Source organism: Lissotriton helveticus, chromosome 1_1 (genome assembly GCF_964261635.1).
Source record: "Lissotriton helveticus chromosome 1_1, aLisHel1.1, whole genome shotgun sequence".
Lineage (NCBI taxonomy): Eukaryota > Metazoa > Chordata > Amphibia > Caudata > Salamandridae > Lissotriton > Lissotriton helveticus.
The window spans coordinates 986,972,331-986,993,501 of record NC_136057.1 but is presented as its reverse complement, the minus strand read 5'-3'; the positions used below and the strand labels follow the sequence as shown (position 1 = coordinate 986,993,501).

General features: G+C 44.0%; 1 protein-coding gene across 1 annotated transcript in view; it reads left to right on the top strand.

Annotated features, from left to right (window-relative positions):
- PLXNA4 (plexin A4) overlaps positions 1 to 21,171 on the top strand; it is a 1,016,639-nt gene that overhangs the window by 958,299 nt on the left and 37,169 nt on the right. The window contains exon 31 of the mRNA XM_078677443.1: positions 4,960 to 5,172. Within this exon, the coding sequence (XP_078533569.1) occupies positions 4,960 to 5,172 (213 nt within the window). The remainder of the gene's footprint in view (positions 1 to 4,959; positions 5,173 to 21,171) is intronic.

Below are 21,171 nucleotides of genomic sequence, written 5' to 3'. Positions count from 1 at the left end.
CTAGTGTTATGCACAAGAGAGCACTTTAAACTATGTGATTATATCAGCGTCGGTCAACATAGTAGATTAAATTCCGACTTCTGTCAGTTTCAAAATAAAGCTGACATCATTCCTCCATTTTATAGATGTCCATGTTTCCCCCATTTCGAAGGAGCATATGTTGAGCTTTTAAACTACCAATCTTTCTGTGCATTGCCCACATAAGACTGTGTGTAATGTAGGCTGACCAAATTGAGGGCTTGAATCACATATTCTGCAGCTGTCAAGAGGATCAGGTGCTACCTCATATGAGGGTTAGTAGAATGGCTACCTTTAGTTGTTAGTTTGATGGCAATTCTTGTTCCCTCAACAGCCCCCTGCGTCATGGGTTGTCAACACCGAAGCCTGTCATTATGTAAATCATATGTCATGTCTTACCGCGTAGTGCATAGACGTATGTGTGTTTCTATGGAAGCTCCTTCTGAACTTTTACAGCAGGATTGTAGGTTGTGAGCTCAGCAGAGGTGCATGGACGTCATTTGCAGATTGCCAGACATAGGAAAAAACAGAGACATTTTGCTTTGCAATACGCTCTTGAGCCCCAGAAAGGAGCAACGCCTCATGGGAGGAAAGGCTTGAAATTGCACCAGTTGCAAATTGCAACTGTGACAATGAGGCCAGATCACCCCAGGTGTTACCTAGCAAGACACCTTTAAGAATCACAGGTCCCAGATAGCCCAAACATGATCTTAGAAAGTAGGTGCAGGTTCTTAGTGGATTGGGAGCCTATTAGGTTCAAATGCTAAAACCCTAGCTAATTTTGCTTATATGTATTTCTTTTTATTTAGAGTGTTCTATAAAGTGCGCACTTGACCCAAGGGTATCGGAGCACTGTAGATAGGGTTGAATGAAGAAAATGATAGATATAGACAGGTACATCAATAGTAAAGAGCCACAATAGGCCGTTGTACCAGATATCACATTAAATGCCTGTCATTCCATTAATATTCCATTAGTCCACATTTATCTAGCATCTTCATGGTGAAACTCCCTTCCCTCTGTACTGCTTTTTTGAAACGTTGGAGACGAGCAACCTCGGATTCAGACGTCAGGCTGAGAAAGCTATAGGTGCAAGGATCTGGATATATACTGCTTTGATGATTGGTTGATCCCGGGCACTCTGTTTACCCTCAACTGTACTGAGAGGTACAGGTGGTCTCTTAAATGCTGGCCCTAGGCACAGGAGTGGGAAAAAATGCACAATCAGTGCATAGTTGGCAACACAGGGGACAGGATTTGTTACTGGAAAAGCAAATGGGACTGGTATGATAGAAAAGAACAAAAGCAAGTTTTACACAGAGAAAAAGGTGTGGTGAAGAAATGGAGCGTGAAATGTAAAGGCCTGGAAAATGAGAAGGAGGACTAAGGCAAAGAAATTGAGAGATGTTACAGGGAAAGGGGGTACCAAGAGAGAAATACACAAGGGAAAAGAACACAGAGGAGTAAAAGAGAAACACAGGATCTGTGGAAGGAGAGGGAGTGTGGAGAGGTTAGAAGAGAAAACACAAAGAAGTGATGGAAAGTAGAAAGGGAGGGAAAACAGCGGTGGAGTTAATAAATAAAGCCTGACAAGAAGAATAAGTAACTGAAGACGGTGTCCGGGTAAGGAAAGAAATGAGAGGTGCTGAATGAAGAAGGTGGAGGGGTTGGGGTAAGAAGGATAAGGAGTGGAGGAAAGACTGATGGAGGATGGAAGGAAGCCGACTGAGAATAATAATAATTCGATTTTTATATACCCTTTGCTTCTACACTTTCACTGGTTCAAGCACTTTAAATAATACGCTTCTACTGCCTATTTTAGTGATGTTCAGATAGATCAGATAAAACTTTATTTTGGCGGTGAGGCACAGCCATAAAAACATATTACAAACATAAAATACATTATTAAAAACACATCTCATGTTCACCTTAATGAAGCAAATTTTATAGCAGCAAATAAAATAATAGAAGAATCATTAAAAACACAATCAGAGTCAAACAAATTAAGGGAAAATCCCTCCACGGGGCACAGTGCCCCACAGTCCTCCTATAAACAGATCAAGCAGGCAGGATCAAACTGTTAAAGCAGCATCTCTTTTCTCCTGGCAATAGCACCCTTTAAGAAGGAACAAATAGAAATACAAAGTGTGGAAGACATTAACCCTTGCAAATAAAGCAGGGCCTTAGTGCATCACCTAATACCACAGACTCGAATTAAAGGTATTAAAAACCTTTTGGGGAGTACCAGATATAATTAACAAAAAAGGTAAAATGAAGAAAACTCTGGGGCGAAGACTCATCACAAGAACAGATTAACTGGGTCAAACTGGCACAAAGGAAAACTCAGATGCCACCTTATGATTCCAAGTCTAAATCTGGTTAAAATAAGTCTGCCTCAGGTGGCATCCACTCAAGATACATATGGCTCCATATTGGCGGTAGCCTGCAGAGGCCCATACTCCCTGACAGAGTATTTGGCTAATTGCGCAACCTCTCTAAGCCACATTCTCCTTGCAAGAAATGCTTTTTTTTTTTACCCAGGTAGTGTCAGCCTTAATAATAACAGAGAGGGAAGAAAAGAGCTCCGGTCTCACCAGAATAGTCAAGTCCTGCTTAACATAATGTACCAGGGTATGGCCAGGCATTTGTCGCAGGCTAGACAGTCAGACATCACCTTCCTATTAAAACCTGTGTGTAAAGTTGCCCGTATACTGCACTATAACCCCAGAGGGGCCAGTTTAACACCGCACTTAACATACTCAAACCCCAACTCCTGGTGGACAATGTATGTGGCACAAGATACGTCGCAAGACCCTATTTTCTTCCGCCTGAAAGACGGTGGTGTTCGAAAAACCGCAAATGTCAGCCCCATAGGTAGGAATCAGTAAACATTTGCTCCTAAAGACTTCCAGAAGAGGGGCCACAGGTTTTTTGCCGATGCTTAAGGTTAAGTTGTAAATATAGCCCGCAGGATTGGAAAACCTTTGTGAGGTTTTATGTCTGCAGGGGCCCAGACTACCCCTAGCATCAAACACCACACTCAAATAGGAAAAGTCCTGTGTAAGAAGAACAGGATGTTAGGGTCAATGAGCATTCAGTGTCACTCCGTATGATGTCACCAGGGTCAAAGGGCCTATGATATCACTTCCTGTGACACCATCAGGGTCAAAGGCAGCATGATATTACTTCCACTACCCCTGTGGTTTTGGTAAATTGACCTTGCGGAGGAGAGAAAGTTGACCTTGGTGCTGCTCTTGCTGTTCCTGTTCCGAGAATACAGAGACGCCGTGAGTGACCCAGGGTCTTGGTCAAACATGATCCGCTCTCAAGGTACACTGTGCCCAAAAGGTGGTGCACTCTGCCAGAAGCTCATTCACTTACTGAAAGAGGGAGTCGGCGAGTGAGTAAGACAGTGGAAGTTAAAGAGAAACTGGCGATGAGAAAGATGTGGGAAAAAGGAGGACAGTGAAGAGGAAGAAAAGAAGGGAAGAGGAGGGTGAGGAATGGCACCCTTTTAGAAATAGTTGTCGTATCACTCGAACCCACGTCTCTCTCTGCATCAGCTTGGGATCAGAACTAGACTGGCAATGCTGAAGGAGTTTATGAATTGACTTGGAGTTCATTTAATCTGATTGCAAAGAGTTCATGTCTCGCCCTCCAAGCACCCCCTTAAATAAACCTCCTGCTCATTTAGTCTGAGTGGCTGCAATCAGCCGCAGATTAAAAGCACAGATAATGTTAATAACATGCTAATGTTTCATTAGCTGAAAGCCTCTTGGTGCACAGGGGTGCGCGCGTGGGGGTGAGGGCTGAGCGGCGCTGCCATGATCTGTCTCTCAGTAGCGTTGAGGGGGCGGGTGAAGGCTTGCACCATCCGGAGCAGATCAAAGACTCAGGGGTCTTCATGCAAACAGAGCCCTTTGCTGCCCCGTGGAGTGTTACACCAGTGGAGACGTGGAATAGATGGAAATTAACACATTGAAGGAGGAATCAATGAGTCTGAAATGGAAATCAGGTTTTTACGGAGAAAATGCCATCTCGACGTGTTAACCCACACTATGATAGCTCACCCTTGACTTTCTCGAAGACCCTCGGAATTATGGGCTGTCCAATAATTGTAGCCTTGCCTGAGTCTGCTCATTTTGAACCCTTTACTCTAGGTGTCAGCCTGTCTGCCCTGTTCATGACATGATGTGTATTAACATATTGTGCAAGTCATGGACGTGAACAGGGTCGGACTGGGAGCCCAAAGCAGCCTTGGCAATGTTGACGGACCAGCCCCCTTTTTGCTGTTGTTACTGGGGGCCGATATTGCAGCAGTGCTGCAGAACCGCCCCCCAGTAACAAAATCGCCCCCCCCACCACTACAAAATCGGCCACACCCTTCCACAGCCTCCGGGTAAACACCCAAAGCCCACTACGGCCAGCCTGACCTTGGACGTGAATCAACCTGCTGCTGCCACACCCCATGCACAATATTTCAACTCAGACCTTCTCCCCACTCCATGGACCCAGTTACCAAAACAAGGATGCCAGTTGGTAGGAGGAGCAAAACACAGGGTGTGATCCAGGGCTGTGGTTAAAGGTGGTGCAGTTGCTCTGTTTGAGGCATTGAATACAATGCAGGTTATCATCAATCGTCTAGTAGGTGTGACGATAGGATGGGGATCATCGAGAGAAGTGGTGTCCAATGTATGTTTAGAAGGGCTGGATTTATGCCGGATTTTTAGGATATCCAGAAATATACATTTAGATATAATTAATCTGAGTAGAACTAATTTACAAGATAAGCGTTAACCCGAAATTCTGGCATGGATTTATCTTGTCTGGAGCATTTGTTTTGAATGGGGCATGCAAACCAGAATGGGAATTCATTTTGTTGTTGCTTTTTAGTTTGGATGTGTTTCTGTTAGTAAACAAGGTTTGCTTTTCTCGTCCTAGCTTACCACTAAGGTTCTGGGTAAATGTTATCAAAAACCCACAGTTTGTCTTTGACATCCACAAGAACAGCATCACGGATGCCTGCCTCTCGGTGGTAGCTCAGACCTTCATGGACTCATGTTCTACCTCCGAACACCGTCTGGGCAAAGACTCGCCCTCCAACAAGCTGCTCTACGCCAAGGACATTCCCAGCTACAAGAACTGGGTGGAGAGGTGAGTCCATATGACTGTTCTTTTCATGCTATGGAGTCCCAGGAATGTTTGGTATCCCCCTGAGGAGGAAGCATTGCTTTAGAGAAGAAGCCAGATTTTGAGTTTCTGAAGTCTGCATAATGTCGATGCTGGATGGCTCAAATATTTGCCTCGGGTGAGCATATCCTATCATTTATGGATGGCTTATTCAGTTTTGCTAACAAATGTCTCAGTCATATTTTGAGACTCACAAATATGAGAATTTGTAGGATCAGTGCAGTCCTTCATTCTGAAGCAGTTGATAAACTCCTTTAAACTGTGTGATAGTGCCATGAAACTGGTATTGGAGAAATTGTGGCATCAAGTCCTGTGATATTGAAAATGATTACAATTAAGTGAATGGAGACCAAAGGTCACTCTTAAGCGATGGTTTGTTTTTTGACCTATCTGAAATAAACTGATTGTCAAAGTGCCAGCTTGCCACCAAATCCCTCTCAAAATTGGCAGTATGTTTTTCAAACAGTATAAAGAAACCAAGGGCTGGTTTGGAGTTGGGTAGATGGGTTAATCCTTCAAAAATGTGATGGTTATCTGGTCTACACTGTCACAAGTGTTTTATATTCTACAGCACTTTTAATAAGGGACATGAGATAACCGTCATGCTTGTTATGGAATATCCACCCACCAAACTCTTAATAAGGCCCTTAGGGTTGAATGAGTTTGATATCTGAAATAATTTCCCATTTTTTATTGGTGAACAGTGTAGAGAAGCGTGTTCTGCTGTGAGTGACGTACCAGCTTATAGCATTTCCATTGTGATTCAAGATGTATTGTGTGTGCTGAAGAATACATACACGTGGTGTGTAGAGCTCATCAAATACATTTGAAAGACTAATGTTTGAATACAAAAATTGCAATGTCAAAGGTTTGAAAAACTAAAGTACGGAAAAGTTTGACTTTTAATTACAGCACAGTGGGGTTAGAGGCTAGGGTTGGGTATAGGATTAGTGTTAATGCTAGAATATTGATTAGGATTAGGGGACACAGTAAATATTTGATATAGGGCTTGGGTCAGGTCAGCATTAGGGAACATTGGAATTCATGAAAATTTAGGGGTTAGACCAAGGAGTAGTGTTAGGGTCACCATCATTTTTTAGGGTTAGCGTTGGAGGCAATGTTAAAGATGAATCTGAAGTTACTGTAAGAGAAAATATTACGAATAGGGTGTGAAACTGGGCTAGTGTTAGGTCAATGTTAACTGGCCAGCACCAAAGTAGTGTTGGATTTTCGTCAAAAACACGTTTATGATAATCGGAAAATGATTTGTTTCTACTTTATGGATGTGCCTTTAGAGTTTGCATCTCACAGACAATAGCCCAACTGTTACCCGAAGTGTGATTCGAGCAAAAATGCTAGGTATTTTCTGTGCAAACAAACTTTCTGTATGCAAAAATTATGCAAAATAGCCTAATGCGAAATGTCATAAACTTCAGGAATTTCACATAACTCGAATTTCTGAAATTAGGGAAATTTAAACAGTATAATTGAAATTTCGACTAGGTTCAGCCCCTATACCAAGATTGTGGTTTTGCTTCCAATGTAATATAGATCAAGTGTTGCATTTATTTAGATAGATTTGAGATCGTATTTTAAACGAATGTACGTTAAATCTTATTTTCAGAGTTGTAGGATAAAAGCAAAAAATCTTGCTCACAAACATTCAGAAATTGCGTTGAGTCTTTGACCGAAACCGTGGACCCTCAGATTCGTTGTTTTTTATCAGGATTTGCAGTTGACAATGGTATGAGGGCTCGGTTAAGGACTAGTCATTCACCATCGGTGTACTGTAGTTGTGCACTTTGATATTCTAAAATAGATACTGGGGGATACTATCTGCCCTGTTTCCTAAAGATGTCTCTGGAGGCCTTCAAGTAGACTCTGCAGTCTATCTCCATGGTGCAGCTCGGCAAATCTAATTTGTGGAGAGGCATTAACGGGATATTTCTGGCATCCTTGAATTTGTTCCAAAGAAAATGTTGCTAAATATGTCCAAAGGGAATCCGCCTAACTCCTGGTTTCTCAGAGAGAAGATATCTGAATATCATGTCAGCCTGAATAAACTACATGAACCTGCAGTGCTGTTTGTGTCTATTTTGGGTGGCATTTTGAGTGGCATGGGAGACAGCCAGCCTCACTACGAGTGCCCTGGTGTCCTGTGCAATAATTGTCATTGGATAAAATGCAACACCAAGATGTTCGGATTTCATCACGTGCAATACTAATTGCCCATTACAACTTGTGCCTGCAAATAAGTGCACCAAAATCCGCATGTCTCTGTATTTCCTGGGCATATTTCCCTCCATGAATATCAGCCGGTTGGAACTGTGTATATTAACAGGGGACTGCAGATTTTATCACACCCGGTTTATACCAGGGATGATTAAATCCAGACAACTCATAATTTGGATATGCGCAGTAACAGAAGTCATATCTGAACTGTATGGGGCATAATTACTGGCCCAGGCTTTTGGGGGGGGGTTCTATAGCACTAGAGCAGTATCAGTGTGCAAGCAGGAATACCCACATTAATTTCAAGGGCTTATTATGAACCCTATGGGTTCCTGCACGGTAATACAGCACTAGTTAAATACGATACTTCATGGTGTAGTGATCATTCGGCCTGGGCGGAATTTTAATCACACCAGAGCAATTGGAGTAATTTCGGTAATTTTGTGTTACTCCTGTGACGTTAAATTGTTGACAAATCATGATTATATCCTATCACAAAAAGAAAATGCCTACTACGCCACTGGGGTCAAGCTATCCTGGCTGATGACGGCTGATAGCCAGAAACCGGTCCTAGGATGCTTGATTCTGGTCCAGGGAAGACATGGCTTGGCAGTTCGGGCTGGACTGTTCCCATGAGACACAGGGTCAAGACTGATTTGCATATGGCCATGTCTGAACTGGGGTGGCGTGGTGAGCAAAATAACGATGGATTAAACCCAGATCTGTGAATGGGGGTGAATGTTTTGTCAATGTGTAACATTCCGTCCATCATCTTGTGTGTTTTGCTGTTCGCCCTATGTGGGAAGGGTATGCCCAGACGTGGGTCCTGTGCTCACTACGCCACTGGAGTCAAGCTATGCTGGCTGATGACGGCTGATAGCCAGAAACCGGTCCTAGGATGCTTGATTACGGTCCAGGAAAGACATGACTTGGCAGTTCGGGCTGTGCTGTTCCCATGAGGCACAGGGTCAAGACTGATTTGCATATGGCCATGTCTGAACTGGAGTGGCATGGTGAGCAAAATAACGATGGATTAAACCCAGATCTGTGACTGGGGTTGAATGTTTTGCCAATGTGCAACATTCCGTCCATCATCTTGTGTGTTTTGCTACCTAATGAACAGGAGCAGAGCTTGTGCATATGCTGGGTGTTGCTGTTCCTGTTCTGTTGCAATTTGTGCTATTTTCTTAGTACATTGCGCTGAAGAAATCTGAACTCCTTCTCAGGGGTCTCACTGATACTTAGTCCATTCAAACCAATAATAAAGAATTTGGGCATGAAGCTGAAATATAAAAGAACATTTTTATTAACCTTAAATGAGGTGAGACTATGTCTCACAGAAGCCTTAGCAACTGAATGAGGCAGTCTGCTAGAATGGGCTTACTTCACGTCTTATATACTCTTTATCCTGCCCCAGGCATGTAAGGGAGTTGTACCAATTACATTCCTAAACAAATGGAAAATCTGGAGGGTCAGCAGGTGATTAGCCTTTGGGGTTTTAGCAGGATATGGGCAAAACATTATAATTACGTAGTTCACAAAGGTTAATCTGATTTAGATGGCACTGCAGGGCATGGCATGATTACATGTACAGTATCCCAACCCAAACGTCAATAATTAGGAATGTCCCAAATTCAATCTCCAAAAGCCGGACAAACCTATAATTGAAAGCATAACCCATGTAATGAAGAAACATAACAAAGAAACAGTAACAGATGATGAACAAGATAAGGCATATGCAAGGAAACTAAAAGTTAACGCTGTCCTGAACATTGATTGGCAATCTCAGACAAAGATCGATCAGGGAAATTGGCTTTGCGAGGTCAGTTTCAGGTGAAGAGGTCAGTTTCTTACAGTTCATTCCAGAGTCAGAAAGAAACCTAGTTAATGTATACATGGACTAAGAAGGCCAGGCCACTTTGTTCGCCAGGCTACCTTCACAGGCCTACGTGAGGGCAACACAAAATGGTGGCACAATATAAAATGGAGTCAGTCTCGAGAATTACGGAACCTCAGACCCTCCTTTTGCCATTACGTAGGCAATAACCTAAGACTCATGTTAATCTGAATCTAGATCTATATCGATATTTATTAGGTCGTCAAGGTGTTGCTGTAACATCATCTTATTATTCTCTACTTCTCTCGGGACAGGTCTCCGAACACACATACTAGCACAAAGACTCACTTCTGGTGGATCATTTTGGATGCTAGAGGCGGAGCCACTTCCTCTTCCATGGCAATTCAGTCAAATGAGAACTTAATTAACATTTACTTTATACAATTGCACTGGAACCGCTTGTGCAACTGTGCCCAAAGTCCGTTCAAAGCCTCCGTGTCAGGCCTCTATCGTCCATCAAATCTGCTTCCATTGTCTTCTTCCGCATTGGGCCTCTCGATTCAGGCCTCTTCATGAAAATAGGACTGCTTAGTTGGAGTGCCCTCCTGGCAAACACCCACAGCTCACTCGAAAGTCTCAATGTCTCAAGGCAGTGCACCAATATCTTTCCTCTGTGGCAGGCACTACAGATACCATGCTCTTCGGTGGTCATGGGTGCAGATCACATCGTGCAGACCCAAGTACTATTAATCGAGAAAGAGCAACAGACTTTCACGCTCAGCAAAACTTTCAGGCTCCAACACTCACTATTCAGTGTCAGAGGACGCTCGGGCCGCTGTTTCACGGGTACCACAAATGTAGTGCCTTTTGCCAACCGTAGATCCTCCGGTGCACTGCCATTCCGATGGAGCAAAGGAAAAGGGGGGTGGCCAAAACTCAGGCTGAGGGGCTCAAGGGACTGCACACTGTCAGAGGTTACCAGCACATGACAGGTAGAAAACTGAAGCCTCAAAACAACAGGGATCCTTCTCTTTCGCTCTTTTGCACTGAAACTCATGTTCTGCGTTGAACAGGCCTCCTTCTTCTCTGGAGTCCACCGCCGTCTAATGAAGCAAGCACGATGCTCTGGAGATGCAGTTGATGAAGCACCGGCAATCGCTGTCCAGCTTTGTTACTTTCTGGGTGTTGAGACTGTAGGGCCAAGACGTCCGCCTCTCATCTGTAGCTATCATTGATGGGAGTTAGGATTCGTCTTGATCACCGTTCTGCAGGGTATCATTCTTCCTTTGACTCTGGAAGATCCCGCAGAACCTAGTGATGTAGGAAATGTGACACAGTTGTTAGTTTTCTTCCAAGTAAAGAAAAACAATTTCTAGTATTTAACAAGGTGACTGCAAGCAGGTGGCCTGCAATCTTTGAGGGAGTGGCCATACGCCATGGGATTACTCTAGAATACACTGTTACTCTCATAGGATACAAAGGCCAAGACAGTGCTTCTGGCTTTTTCAATTGGGTACTTTCTATTATCTTCTGTCATCTAAGGGTAGATAGCTACAGGGGAATTCTATCTGCATGTATGTCTTCACACACAATAGCATTGTATAATGGGGTAAACATTTCTTGAAATACTACATCTATGTGCTCCTACAATTCTTATCTAGAACATATCAAAAAGGGAAACGTATGAAACAACTTATCAGAGGCATACAGATACCTCCCTTTAACAATGGTGTATTAGGTGCATGATGCAATACAGGCTAATGATCAAAATGTGGGAACAAAAGACAAGAACTAGAGAGTCCTAGTATTTCCATGATTAGAACACATCTGATCCCACCAAAAATTAAAGCAGCAAGAGCAAAAGGGAACTGAAAACCAAATTAAAATAGGCATTGAATTTATCATGTTCAAAAAATAAACGTAAGGTATCTCCTATTGAGGTGGAAAACTTGTCTTACTATAGTATCAAGTCAGTTAACCAGTCCATCACTACCCTGACAGTCAGACTGGAAAACATCAAAGTAGGCCTGAAGAAAATTCTTGAAAACCAGTCTGGTCATACAAAAGGGAATTATACATAATATGGGGGTCCCTGGTACATTACTGCAGTCTGGAAGTGTGAACCTGAACAATACACCAATAATAATAAATGGGCTGACTGGTGAAAGGAATACGGAAAAGGGAAATGGGACTAGGACACAGCTAAAATCCCCAATAACTAGGCACAATGCGACATCGATCAAGGGGAGCAGCGGCAAAAGAAAAATCTATAGGAAGAACAAGAAATTACTCAGGTGATAGTCAAGTTTGTGACACAACACCAAGAGTATGGATGATACATAAAAGTCAAAATAGTACACAAATTTTAACTCTACCGCTGGCCGCTACACCATATACGGTAATCTCAGCTAATGTTCCAGTTCCTTCTTCAGGGAAAAATGAAACCTGGTTTTCTTTGAGGAACAAAGCCATACACTACTTAGGACGCAGACTAATGCAATATAGAAATTAGGTCACCTTGTACAAGAGTCACAGATCTATAATTTCATCCTTAGGTCCAATCAAGAAACATAAATCTAGGGCTGCCTGTTGCTTGAGGTAGGGGGCAGTAATGTGACTAACTGCAGGTGACACACTTTGATCCTGTATATCTCTTTTATTTTTCTTCAATACTATTATAGCCAAATTGACATACACTGGTGAAGTATTGTCTGTCTTGTTCACAGCATGAAAATATCACATCTGTGAAATTTAGTACCAGAGCAAATCCACCCAACTGTTGTGCAGCGATACGCATCGTCATGCAAATCCCTTCACAACACAGGGGAACTTGTAATAGTATAAAAAGCAGCAACATAAAACAAAAACATACATAAAATAAAAAACACATGTCAAGCCATCAGATATACGTGCTGTATACCAAGCACAAAAAGCATAGACAAATTACAATAGCACATGTAAATGAGCGGTGACGCACGCACTTCATGCAGCCCAAAACCCAATATTAGGGCCTGCTTAATTTGTCAGGCTTAAAATTAAAAATACACTTTGTTTTACTTTACACACCCTCCTTTTGACAGCAGATCTCCAGTTAGTGGAGATCGGCTGTCAAATACGACTTACTGTGTCGCTTCTGACACACAGGACCAACAGGAACAATTCATAGAAGGACAAAATGCAAAAACGTGAAAAACACACGAACATTTCTTTTCAAAGGAGTCATACAAAAACCACATCTTGCTTCAACATACTGCTGACACTTCACATAACACACAAAATATCAACTGTAACCAACCATCTTCTAAAACTAATGCAACATTTCTTGTTCTGTTAAATGAAAGCAACTTACATGGACATAATTTTTCAAAAACAGAAATACAAATGTATCACCCCCTTTTAGGCCCTGCTTTGAGCGAGGCCGCTCAGGAATGCATTTCTCGGAGACAAGACCCTGATTTAATAGGCTGCAGATGTCGACATACATGAAAGCCTAGCACAGTCCTCCAAGAGCTAAGAATAACACCTCAGCAGAACATCTGTTTTCACTTACTCCTAACCCCCACCTGACAGACCTTAAGGTCAAAATCTGCCTCGCGCACTCCGCGGCTCCTCACTTTGAAGCTGTCAAAGAAAAAAAAAACCTTCCCAACTCTTTCTAACCTGCAATAACCAACCCTATCCAAAACCACATACCATATATATTACTCCCTTTAGGTGCCACAATCCACTCCTATTCCCAGACTCAAACACATCTACTATGAATAATTCGCAGAACACAACAGACCAGCTTTAGAACAAATGCTTGTTACCACCCTATGCAATGGTACTCATTCCATCAACCTTAAATGGATGAACGTCTCAGTAGGTCCAGCTAGAGTTAAAACCTTCAATCCTGATATTAAACTCAAACCTCTGCACCGGACACATTGGCTCACTGAGCCATTAAGAGCAACCCCAAATGAGAACAACCTGCAAATTTGTATCATACCTAAATGTATGCATTTACTGAAGCCTAAGGCACTTTAAAAGCTACTCTAAATGAAAAAGAGTGCTGTTTAAATAGTCTATTTACCCAAATTCGACTTTGATATTTGCGGCACTTAAAAATAAATATCCTATCATTGGCCTACATATTAATCATCCTCAAAATGTTCTTTACAGATTGCAGAGATTGGACATTAGACATATCTCATGTAAATCCTTAGAAAAATGAGTTTTTTACGCCTGCGCCAAGTGAAATTCCATATGCAACTGTTCTCATTTTTGCGGTTCAACACAACTTAAATTAAATGTTAATGCTAGGAGGTCATAGTATGAGTATTAAGCTTTATAAATATTAAAAAACGATTTAATTTTTTTTTTCTCCATAATTAGTAATTTTTCTTTTAATAAAACAATTTTTAATAATTCCACATATAATAGCAAGCTGCATCCCTTGCCTATCATATTTAGACGCATTCATTCACAAGCCTAAGCACATAAGCCTAACTTGAAACATGACACATTTTTTGCGCCACTTTTATTTAAAAGGACAGTTATTTTAATATTAGAACCAAAAATGTGCTTACAAAAAATGCTTAAAGAAAGGAAACACTTAATTGAAATGTTTTCCTGTAATACAAAATAATGAACCTTATTTTTGTAACCTTTTTAAAACACTATTCTGAAATGCAAAGGTTCACCTGTGTTTAACTGGGAAAGTCCTGACTGAGTGAACATTCCTGTCTATTCGTGATTGCTTCGTGTTGCTTGCTTAGCGGCAGCAACAGCTGTTTCTTAGTGTTGAAAACGTGGGCACGGTGGCTGTCTATTTAAAACTAAAACTAAGACACTTCAAGTTTCAAAATGCGTGTGCAATACAGCAAAATCCAATGTATTCAGATGATGTGTTTGCCTGTTAATATCTAATACAATGTATCTAAGGAAAATGCTGTAAGTTTATTTTTTGCAAAACACACAATTTCGTTTTTGGGGGCTTTTTTATTCCTAGTGAATGTGAATTTTAATTTTATCTTTAAAGCATAGTACATGTGCATAATTGCTTACTCTATAAATTAAATAGCAACATATAGCCATTTTAGCATATCACATGGTTCATTTCTAGATTTTTATTTCATTTCTGATTAATAATAATTAACTAACATTTTGCATAACAGACTGAAAACATCAAGAAAAAAACACAAACACACATTGAGCTCATTTCAGACATAAACAGAAAGGGGTAAAACACTCAGGACACACAATACAGCACGCTTTCAGTCATTTATTTCATAAATAGCGCCATCGCTATTTACTTACAGAAGTTGCACTAATGGGAAAGCCACATAGACATTTAAACACACATTTAACCCACAGATCAATACTCAAGACAGAAACAAAGGACAGCCCACAGACTGTACTTAAACCAAACCATTTGTAAATACTAGTTGTAAGTCATATTTACAAGAAGCGCTTCTCAATAGTGTTCCAAAAAACTGCAAAAACGGCCCCACAGACCTTTATTTCCAAGAAGCCAAGATACACTCAATTCACTAGCTTTGGCTGGCAGAACACCAAAAATCGCTCTGCATATCTCCATTCATAAAATTGCACAGAACAGAGGATCACCAAGGAAGAAATATGTTTTTATACCTAAACCTATTTAGGTTTTCCCTCTAGGGGAGCCGGCTAATTTACTTCACATCACACTATGGTACCTTCCACAAAGCAACACATTCTCTGATGTGAGCTTGAAAACAGGTATGCCAAAAATACTGCAGAATATGCAAATATTATAATCAAAATAGTGCTTAAGGTACTCTCCGTACGTTGCACCGTTCAAATCTTATACAAAGTAGAGAAAAGTCTCCTCATTACCTGCCTACATGAATTGCAATTCGCATATACAAACCTATACAAATCCAAAGTTGGCCAACACAAATTCCAAAATTCCAAAGTTATTCCAAACAAATAGTTGTCCAAATTCTAACTGCCAAGTTCTAAATGACCTAACGGTCTTTTTTTTTTTTTTAAATACTCACGCCAAAAAGGTTCTCAGTCAGGAGTGACATCATGTGGAGGATCAAAATCAGGAAGATCAGGAATATACTGGGCTGCAGAGACAAAGAATCCCCAGAACCTCCGTGCACAGAGTACCTCCTTAGTAGAGTCCTGTCCTCCTCAGTAGATTTCTGTCTTCTGACAAGATCACTCCCTCAGATAGCCACTTCTCTGATGAGGCCCCACGTTGGGCGCCATTTAAGAAATCTGAACTCCTTCTCAGGGGTCTCACTGATACTTAGTCCATTCAAACCAATAATAAAGAATTTGGGCATGAAGCTGAAATATAAAAGAAAATTTTTATTAACCTTATATGAGGTGAGACTACGTCACACAGAAGCCTTAGCAACTGAATGAGGCAGTCTGCTAGAATGCTCTTACTTCACGTCTTATATACTCTTTATCCTGCCACAGGCATGTAAGGGAGTTGTACCAATTACATTCCTAAACAAATGGAAAATCTGGAGGGTCAGCAGGTGAGTAGCCTTTGGGGTTTTAGCAGGATATGGGCAAAACATTATAATTACATAGTTCACAAAGGTTAATCTGATTTAGATGGCACTGCGGGGCATGGCATGATTACATGTACAGTATCCCAACCCAAAAGTTAATAATTAGGAATGTCCCAAATTCAATCTCCAAAAGCCGGACAAACCTATAATTGAAAGCATAACCCATGTAATGAAGAAACATAAAAAAGAAACAGTAACAGATGATGAACAAGATAAGGCATATGCAAGGAAACTAAAAGTTAACGATGTCCTGGACATTGATTGGCAATCTCAGACAAAGATCGATCAGGGAAATTGGCTTTGCGAGGTCAGTTTCAGGTGAAGAGGTCAGTTTCTTACAGTTCATTCCAGAGTCAGAAAGAAACCTAGTTAATTTATACATGGACTAAGAAGGCCTGACCACTTTGTTCGCCAGGCTACCTTCACAGGCCTACGTGAGGGCAACACAAAATGATGGCACAATATAAAATGGAGTCAGTCTCGAGAATTACAGAACCTCAGCGCTAGATAAAAGGTTACGCTCCTTGCATAATTCCACAGGATCTTCTGTAATTTTGCTGTCATTTCACATAATTATGCTACAGAAAAATATGAGGGTTACCCCCCAGTCCTAGTAAATACCAGGTGTAGTATCCCCACTCAATTCTAAGTTTGAAGTGAGGTATAAGAGGGGAAATATAAGACTCATGCACTAATTGCAGTAATTTTGCATCCTTAACTTTGGACAATTTTTCATTGTGAAATATGATGAGGAAAATCATATGATGTGTTCGTTAAATTGCACAACTCAGAATCTTTATTTGGATGAAAGCTTCTATATGCACCTGAAGTATTATTTACACAGGATTTAAGAGTGAGCCTGGGCAGAGCGATTTCCATGGCGGTGGTGATCCGTCGCCACGCCTGGCTGAGGTCCGCCAATTCTTCGGAGGATGTCCAGTCCACGCTCATGGACATGCCCTTCGATGGCCGTCGCCTTTTCGGCGACAAAGCAGACAGTGCGCTTGAGCATTTCAAGGACGCCAGGACTACGGCCAAGTCCTTTGGCCTGTCGGGCCAGAAGCCTTCTGCTTTTCGCCCCTTTCGTGGCCAAGGAAGGGGCGCCCACACACGTTCGTCCTGCCACAGGCTGCAGAACCAACCTCAACGTGGTCGCGGGTGTGGTAACCGCTGTGGAGATGCAGGGGGACAGACTCCCGATCAGCCACATCCACTCCCGCTGCCTCAAAGCCTTCCTAGTCCGAGCTTAGAGGCCCTTTCGACGCCATTGGGGGGCAGGGTTCGCAATCACCTCCTCCACTGGCATACCATCACTTTGGACAGGTGGGTGCCGCAAATCGTCCGAAGGGGCTACTCCCTCCCCTTCGAGGTGACCCCTCCAGCCATGCCACCGCAGTACCACCGCATGTCGGGGGATCACTTGCAGTTTCTGCAGGAGGAAGTTATGGCCCTCTTGGCCAAGGGGGCCATCGAGCACGTTCCTGGGCCAGAAGTAGGACATGGTTGCTACTCCCACTACTTTCTGGTTCCCAAGAAGGGCAAGGGGGGGCCTGTGCCCTATCTTGGATCTCCAGAGCGTCAACGGCTTCCTCCGCAAAGAGAAGTTCAAGATGCGGACTCAGGTCCTGGCTGCCCTAGACCCTGGAGACTGGATTGTAGCGTTAGACTTGCAGGACTCCTATTTCCACATCCCCGTCCTGCCGGCCCACCGGCACTACCTGCGGTTCACGGTAGGCAACGAGCACTTTCAGTTTACCGTGCTCCCCTTCGGCCTCACCAGTGCCCCTCGGGTGTTCAAGAAAGTGAAGGCAGTGGTCGCAGCTCATCTGCGCAGATCAGGGGTTCCAGTCTTCCCCCCTATCTCGACGATTGGTTGTTGAAGGCGGTCTCGCCCCAGACAGTCGTCTCCCACCTTCAGACTACAGCTGATCTCCTGCACTCATCAACGTGCCAAAGTCACACCTGTGCCCCTCCCAGAAGCTCCTCTTCATCGGAGCGGTTCTGGACTTGGCGCAGTTTCGGGTTTATCCTCCTGAGCAGCAGGTTCGGGAATTTCAAGCTCCGATTCCGATCTTTCGGCCTTTATCCCGAGTCTCATTCAGGATGAAGCTGCGGCTCCTGGGGCTGATGGCCTCCTGCAACCTGCTGGTACATCACGCCAGGTGGCGGAGGTGGGCTCTGCAGTGGAACCTGAAGTTTAAGTGGGCACAGCATCAGGGCAACCTGTCCGACCACGTCCTGATCTCGGAGGGCACTACAAGACAGTTGCAGTGGTGGCTCATGGACTGCGGTTGGCTCAACAGCAGATCCCTACCCCAACCGGAGAACACAGTGGTGACGGATGCGTCCCTCCTGGGATGGGGGGCCACATGGGAGAGGCGGAGATCAGAGGCCTCTGGTCTCCAGCGGAGTCCCAGCTATATATCAACGTTCTGGAGCTGCGGGCGATCCGACTTGCACTGAAGGCATTCCTTCCCTTTGTCCGGGGAAGTGTAGTGCAGGTGTTCACGGACAACACCACCGCCATGTGGCTCTGCGCCTCTCGACATGGCTGGAACACCAGGGCATCACCCTGGTGGTTCAACACCTGGCAGGCTCCCTGAACGCCAGGGCGGAAGAACTCAGCCGCCGGTGCATGATGGATCACGAATGGCGTCTGAACTCGGACGTGGCGCAGGTCTCTTTCAGCAGTGGGGAAAGCCTTGGTTAGATCTATTCGCCACTGAAGAGAACGCTCAATGTCATCAGTTCTGCGTGTTGGAATTTCCAAGGCGACACTCGCTCGGAGACACTTTTCATCGCGAGTGGACTTGCGGTCTCTTGTACACCTTTCCGCCTATACCACTTCTGCCCAGAGTGCTAAAGAAGATCAGGCGCGACCGGGCCCAAGTCATCCTTGTGGCTCCGGACTGGGCATGAAGATACTGGTATCCCGAGCTACTCAGTATGTCAGTCGATCCCCCGATTTGTCTGCCTCTTCAGAGGACCTTCTGTTGTAGCAACAGGGGATGGTGCTCCACCCGAACCTGTCAAGTCTCCACCTACATGCATGGAGATTGAGCGGCGACAGTTGAGGCCATTTGACTTGCCTCCTGAAGTCTGTGATGTAATTCTGGCAGCCAGGCGTCCCTCCACAAAAACGGTGTTCGCCTGCAGGTGGAACAAATTTGTGGCATGGTGCACAGCAAAGGCTGTGGATCCACTTTCTGCCCCTCTTTCAGAGGTTCTCCTCTTTCTACTTTCTCTTGCCCAGCAGGGCTCTGCTCTGGGCACTATCAAGGACTATCTCTCGGCCATCTCAGCCTTCTTGAAGCTTCCTGATCAGCCTTCTCTTTTCAAGTCCCCTGTTGTAAATAGATTCTTGAAAGGCATCACACACATGCTCCCTCCGGTTCCTTTCGTGATGACTCAGTGGGACTTGAACTTGGTGCTTACTTACTTGATGTGCGCTCCCTTTGAGCCACTTCATAATTGTCATTATCGTCTTCTGACGCTTAAAACTGCTTTCCTGGTTGCCATCACCTCTGCCAGAAGAGTGAGTGAGCTCCAAGCTCTGTCTTCTAAGCCTCCTTTCCTCTCTGTCCATCCGGACAAAGTTGTTCTGAGGACTCGTCCTTCTTTCCTGCCCAAGGTGGTTAGGGCCTTTCACATCGGGCAGTCCATCACCTTGCCCACCTTCTTTCCGCCTCCGCATCCCTCGAAAGAGGAAGAGAGGCTCCAACGTCTGGGCCCAAAATATGCGCTCTCTTTTTTCTAGACCGCACACGCCAGTTCCGGTTGGACGACCAGCTCTTTGTTGGTTACGTGGGCGCTAAGAAGGGACGGGCAGTGCACAAGCGGACCATCTCTCAGTGGGTCGTTTTGTGCATCAAGGTCTGTTATTCCTTGGCAAAAAAGGAGCCTTCTGTGGGGCTGCGCACCCATTGCACTTGGGCCACGGCGGCTACTACTGCCCTGGGTAGGGGAGTCCCCTTGCAGGACATTTGTCAGGCAGCTACTTGGGCTTCCCTGCACACGTTCGCTAAGCACTACTGCCAGGACAGCCAAGTCCAGAGAGATGACTTCTTTGGCCGTTCCGTTCTCCAGGACTTCCTGGTGTGATCTTGGTTCGCAGACCCACCATCGGGGTTGGTATTGCTGGGGTATCTATTCTAAAGTAAGGAATCTAACACTAACCTGTTTCTTTCAGATGCACAAGTTACTTCCCTTTGGTAACGATATATCTGTAAGAAACTGTAATTAGTGTTAGATTCCTTACCGCCCCACCCATCTCCCCCGTTCTGCGAACCGATATCTAGGGTTACGGTATCTCCCTTTGAGGGCCCTAGTTTCAACGCACCAGTGTCGGTTTTTTGCATGGCTCTGAGTTCCTGGCGCTGAAAGCTATGTACAGAACTGACGTCAGTGCGAGAGGGCGGCGTCTAAGTACTCCGACGACGTCATCCCGGCGATCACGATGACGGACGCGGAGCCGCAGACGACGCCTACCGATGTGCTGGGGTACTGCTGACTGAAACTTTCCGGATCCAGTCTGCCGCCTGGGGATATTCTAAGGTAAGAAATCTAACACTAACTACTGTGGAAACTTGGCACAAAAACTGTCAAATTTAACTTAGAGGCTATGTAGAAAGTATATATACAGCACAAAAACAGTGATAAAGTGAAAACACACCACAAGAAAAAAAATGTAGAAAAAAAGATTACATTTTAGTACATAAAATGACACCAAAATGAACAAAATTTAATGAGAAGAACCTGAGATATTGATTTTTAAAGTTGCCAGTGAAAATAGTACCAAGTAGTAGAAAGCGCCACTCGCTGTTATCTGGTCTCTCAATCAATCAGGAGTTTGTATCGCATGGCTACTCACTCGTTAAGGTCTCAAGGTGCTGTGAGGGGGGGCTGCTGATCTGTCTGAGCTTGGAGGTTCAGTCAAAGAGCCAGGTCTTGAGATCCTTCCTGAATTGGGTCATCGACGGGGATTGCCTAAGGTGAAGGGGTAGGGTGTTCCAGGTCTTAGCAGTGAGTTATGAGAAGGAGCCACCTTTGGTTCGGGTCTTGCGAATCCGTGGGACGATGACCAGGGCAAGTTGGGCAGACTGTGATGGAGCGCGGGCCCGATACAGGCTCCAGGTTAGTTCTGCTAAAGAGTTCCCTTCCCAAGTTCAGAGTGAAGAGTTCCATTCGTGTAGGAGGAGGCAGTGAGCAGGAGGAGGCTTTTGAACTGAAGAGCTGGTCGCACGTCAGAGATGGTTATTGCTATATCTCAAAGAGCCGGTCGTCACTGAAGCTTTGTGTTGGCGATTGCCACTGGCTAACGTTGCCTAAAGTGCAGATCTTGCA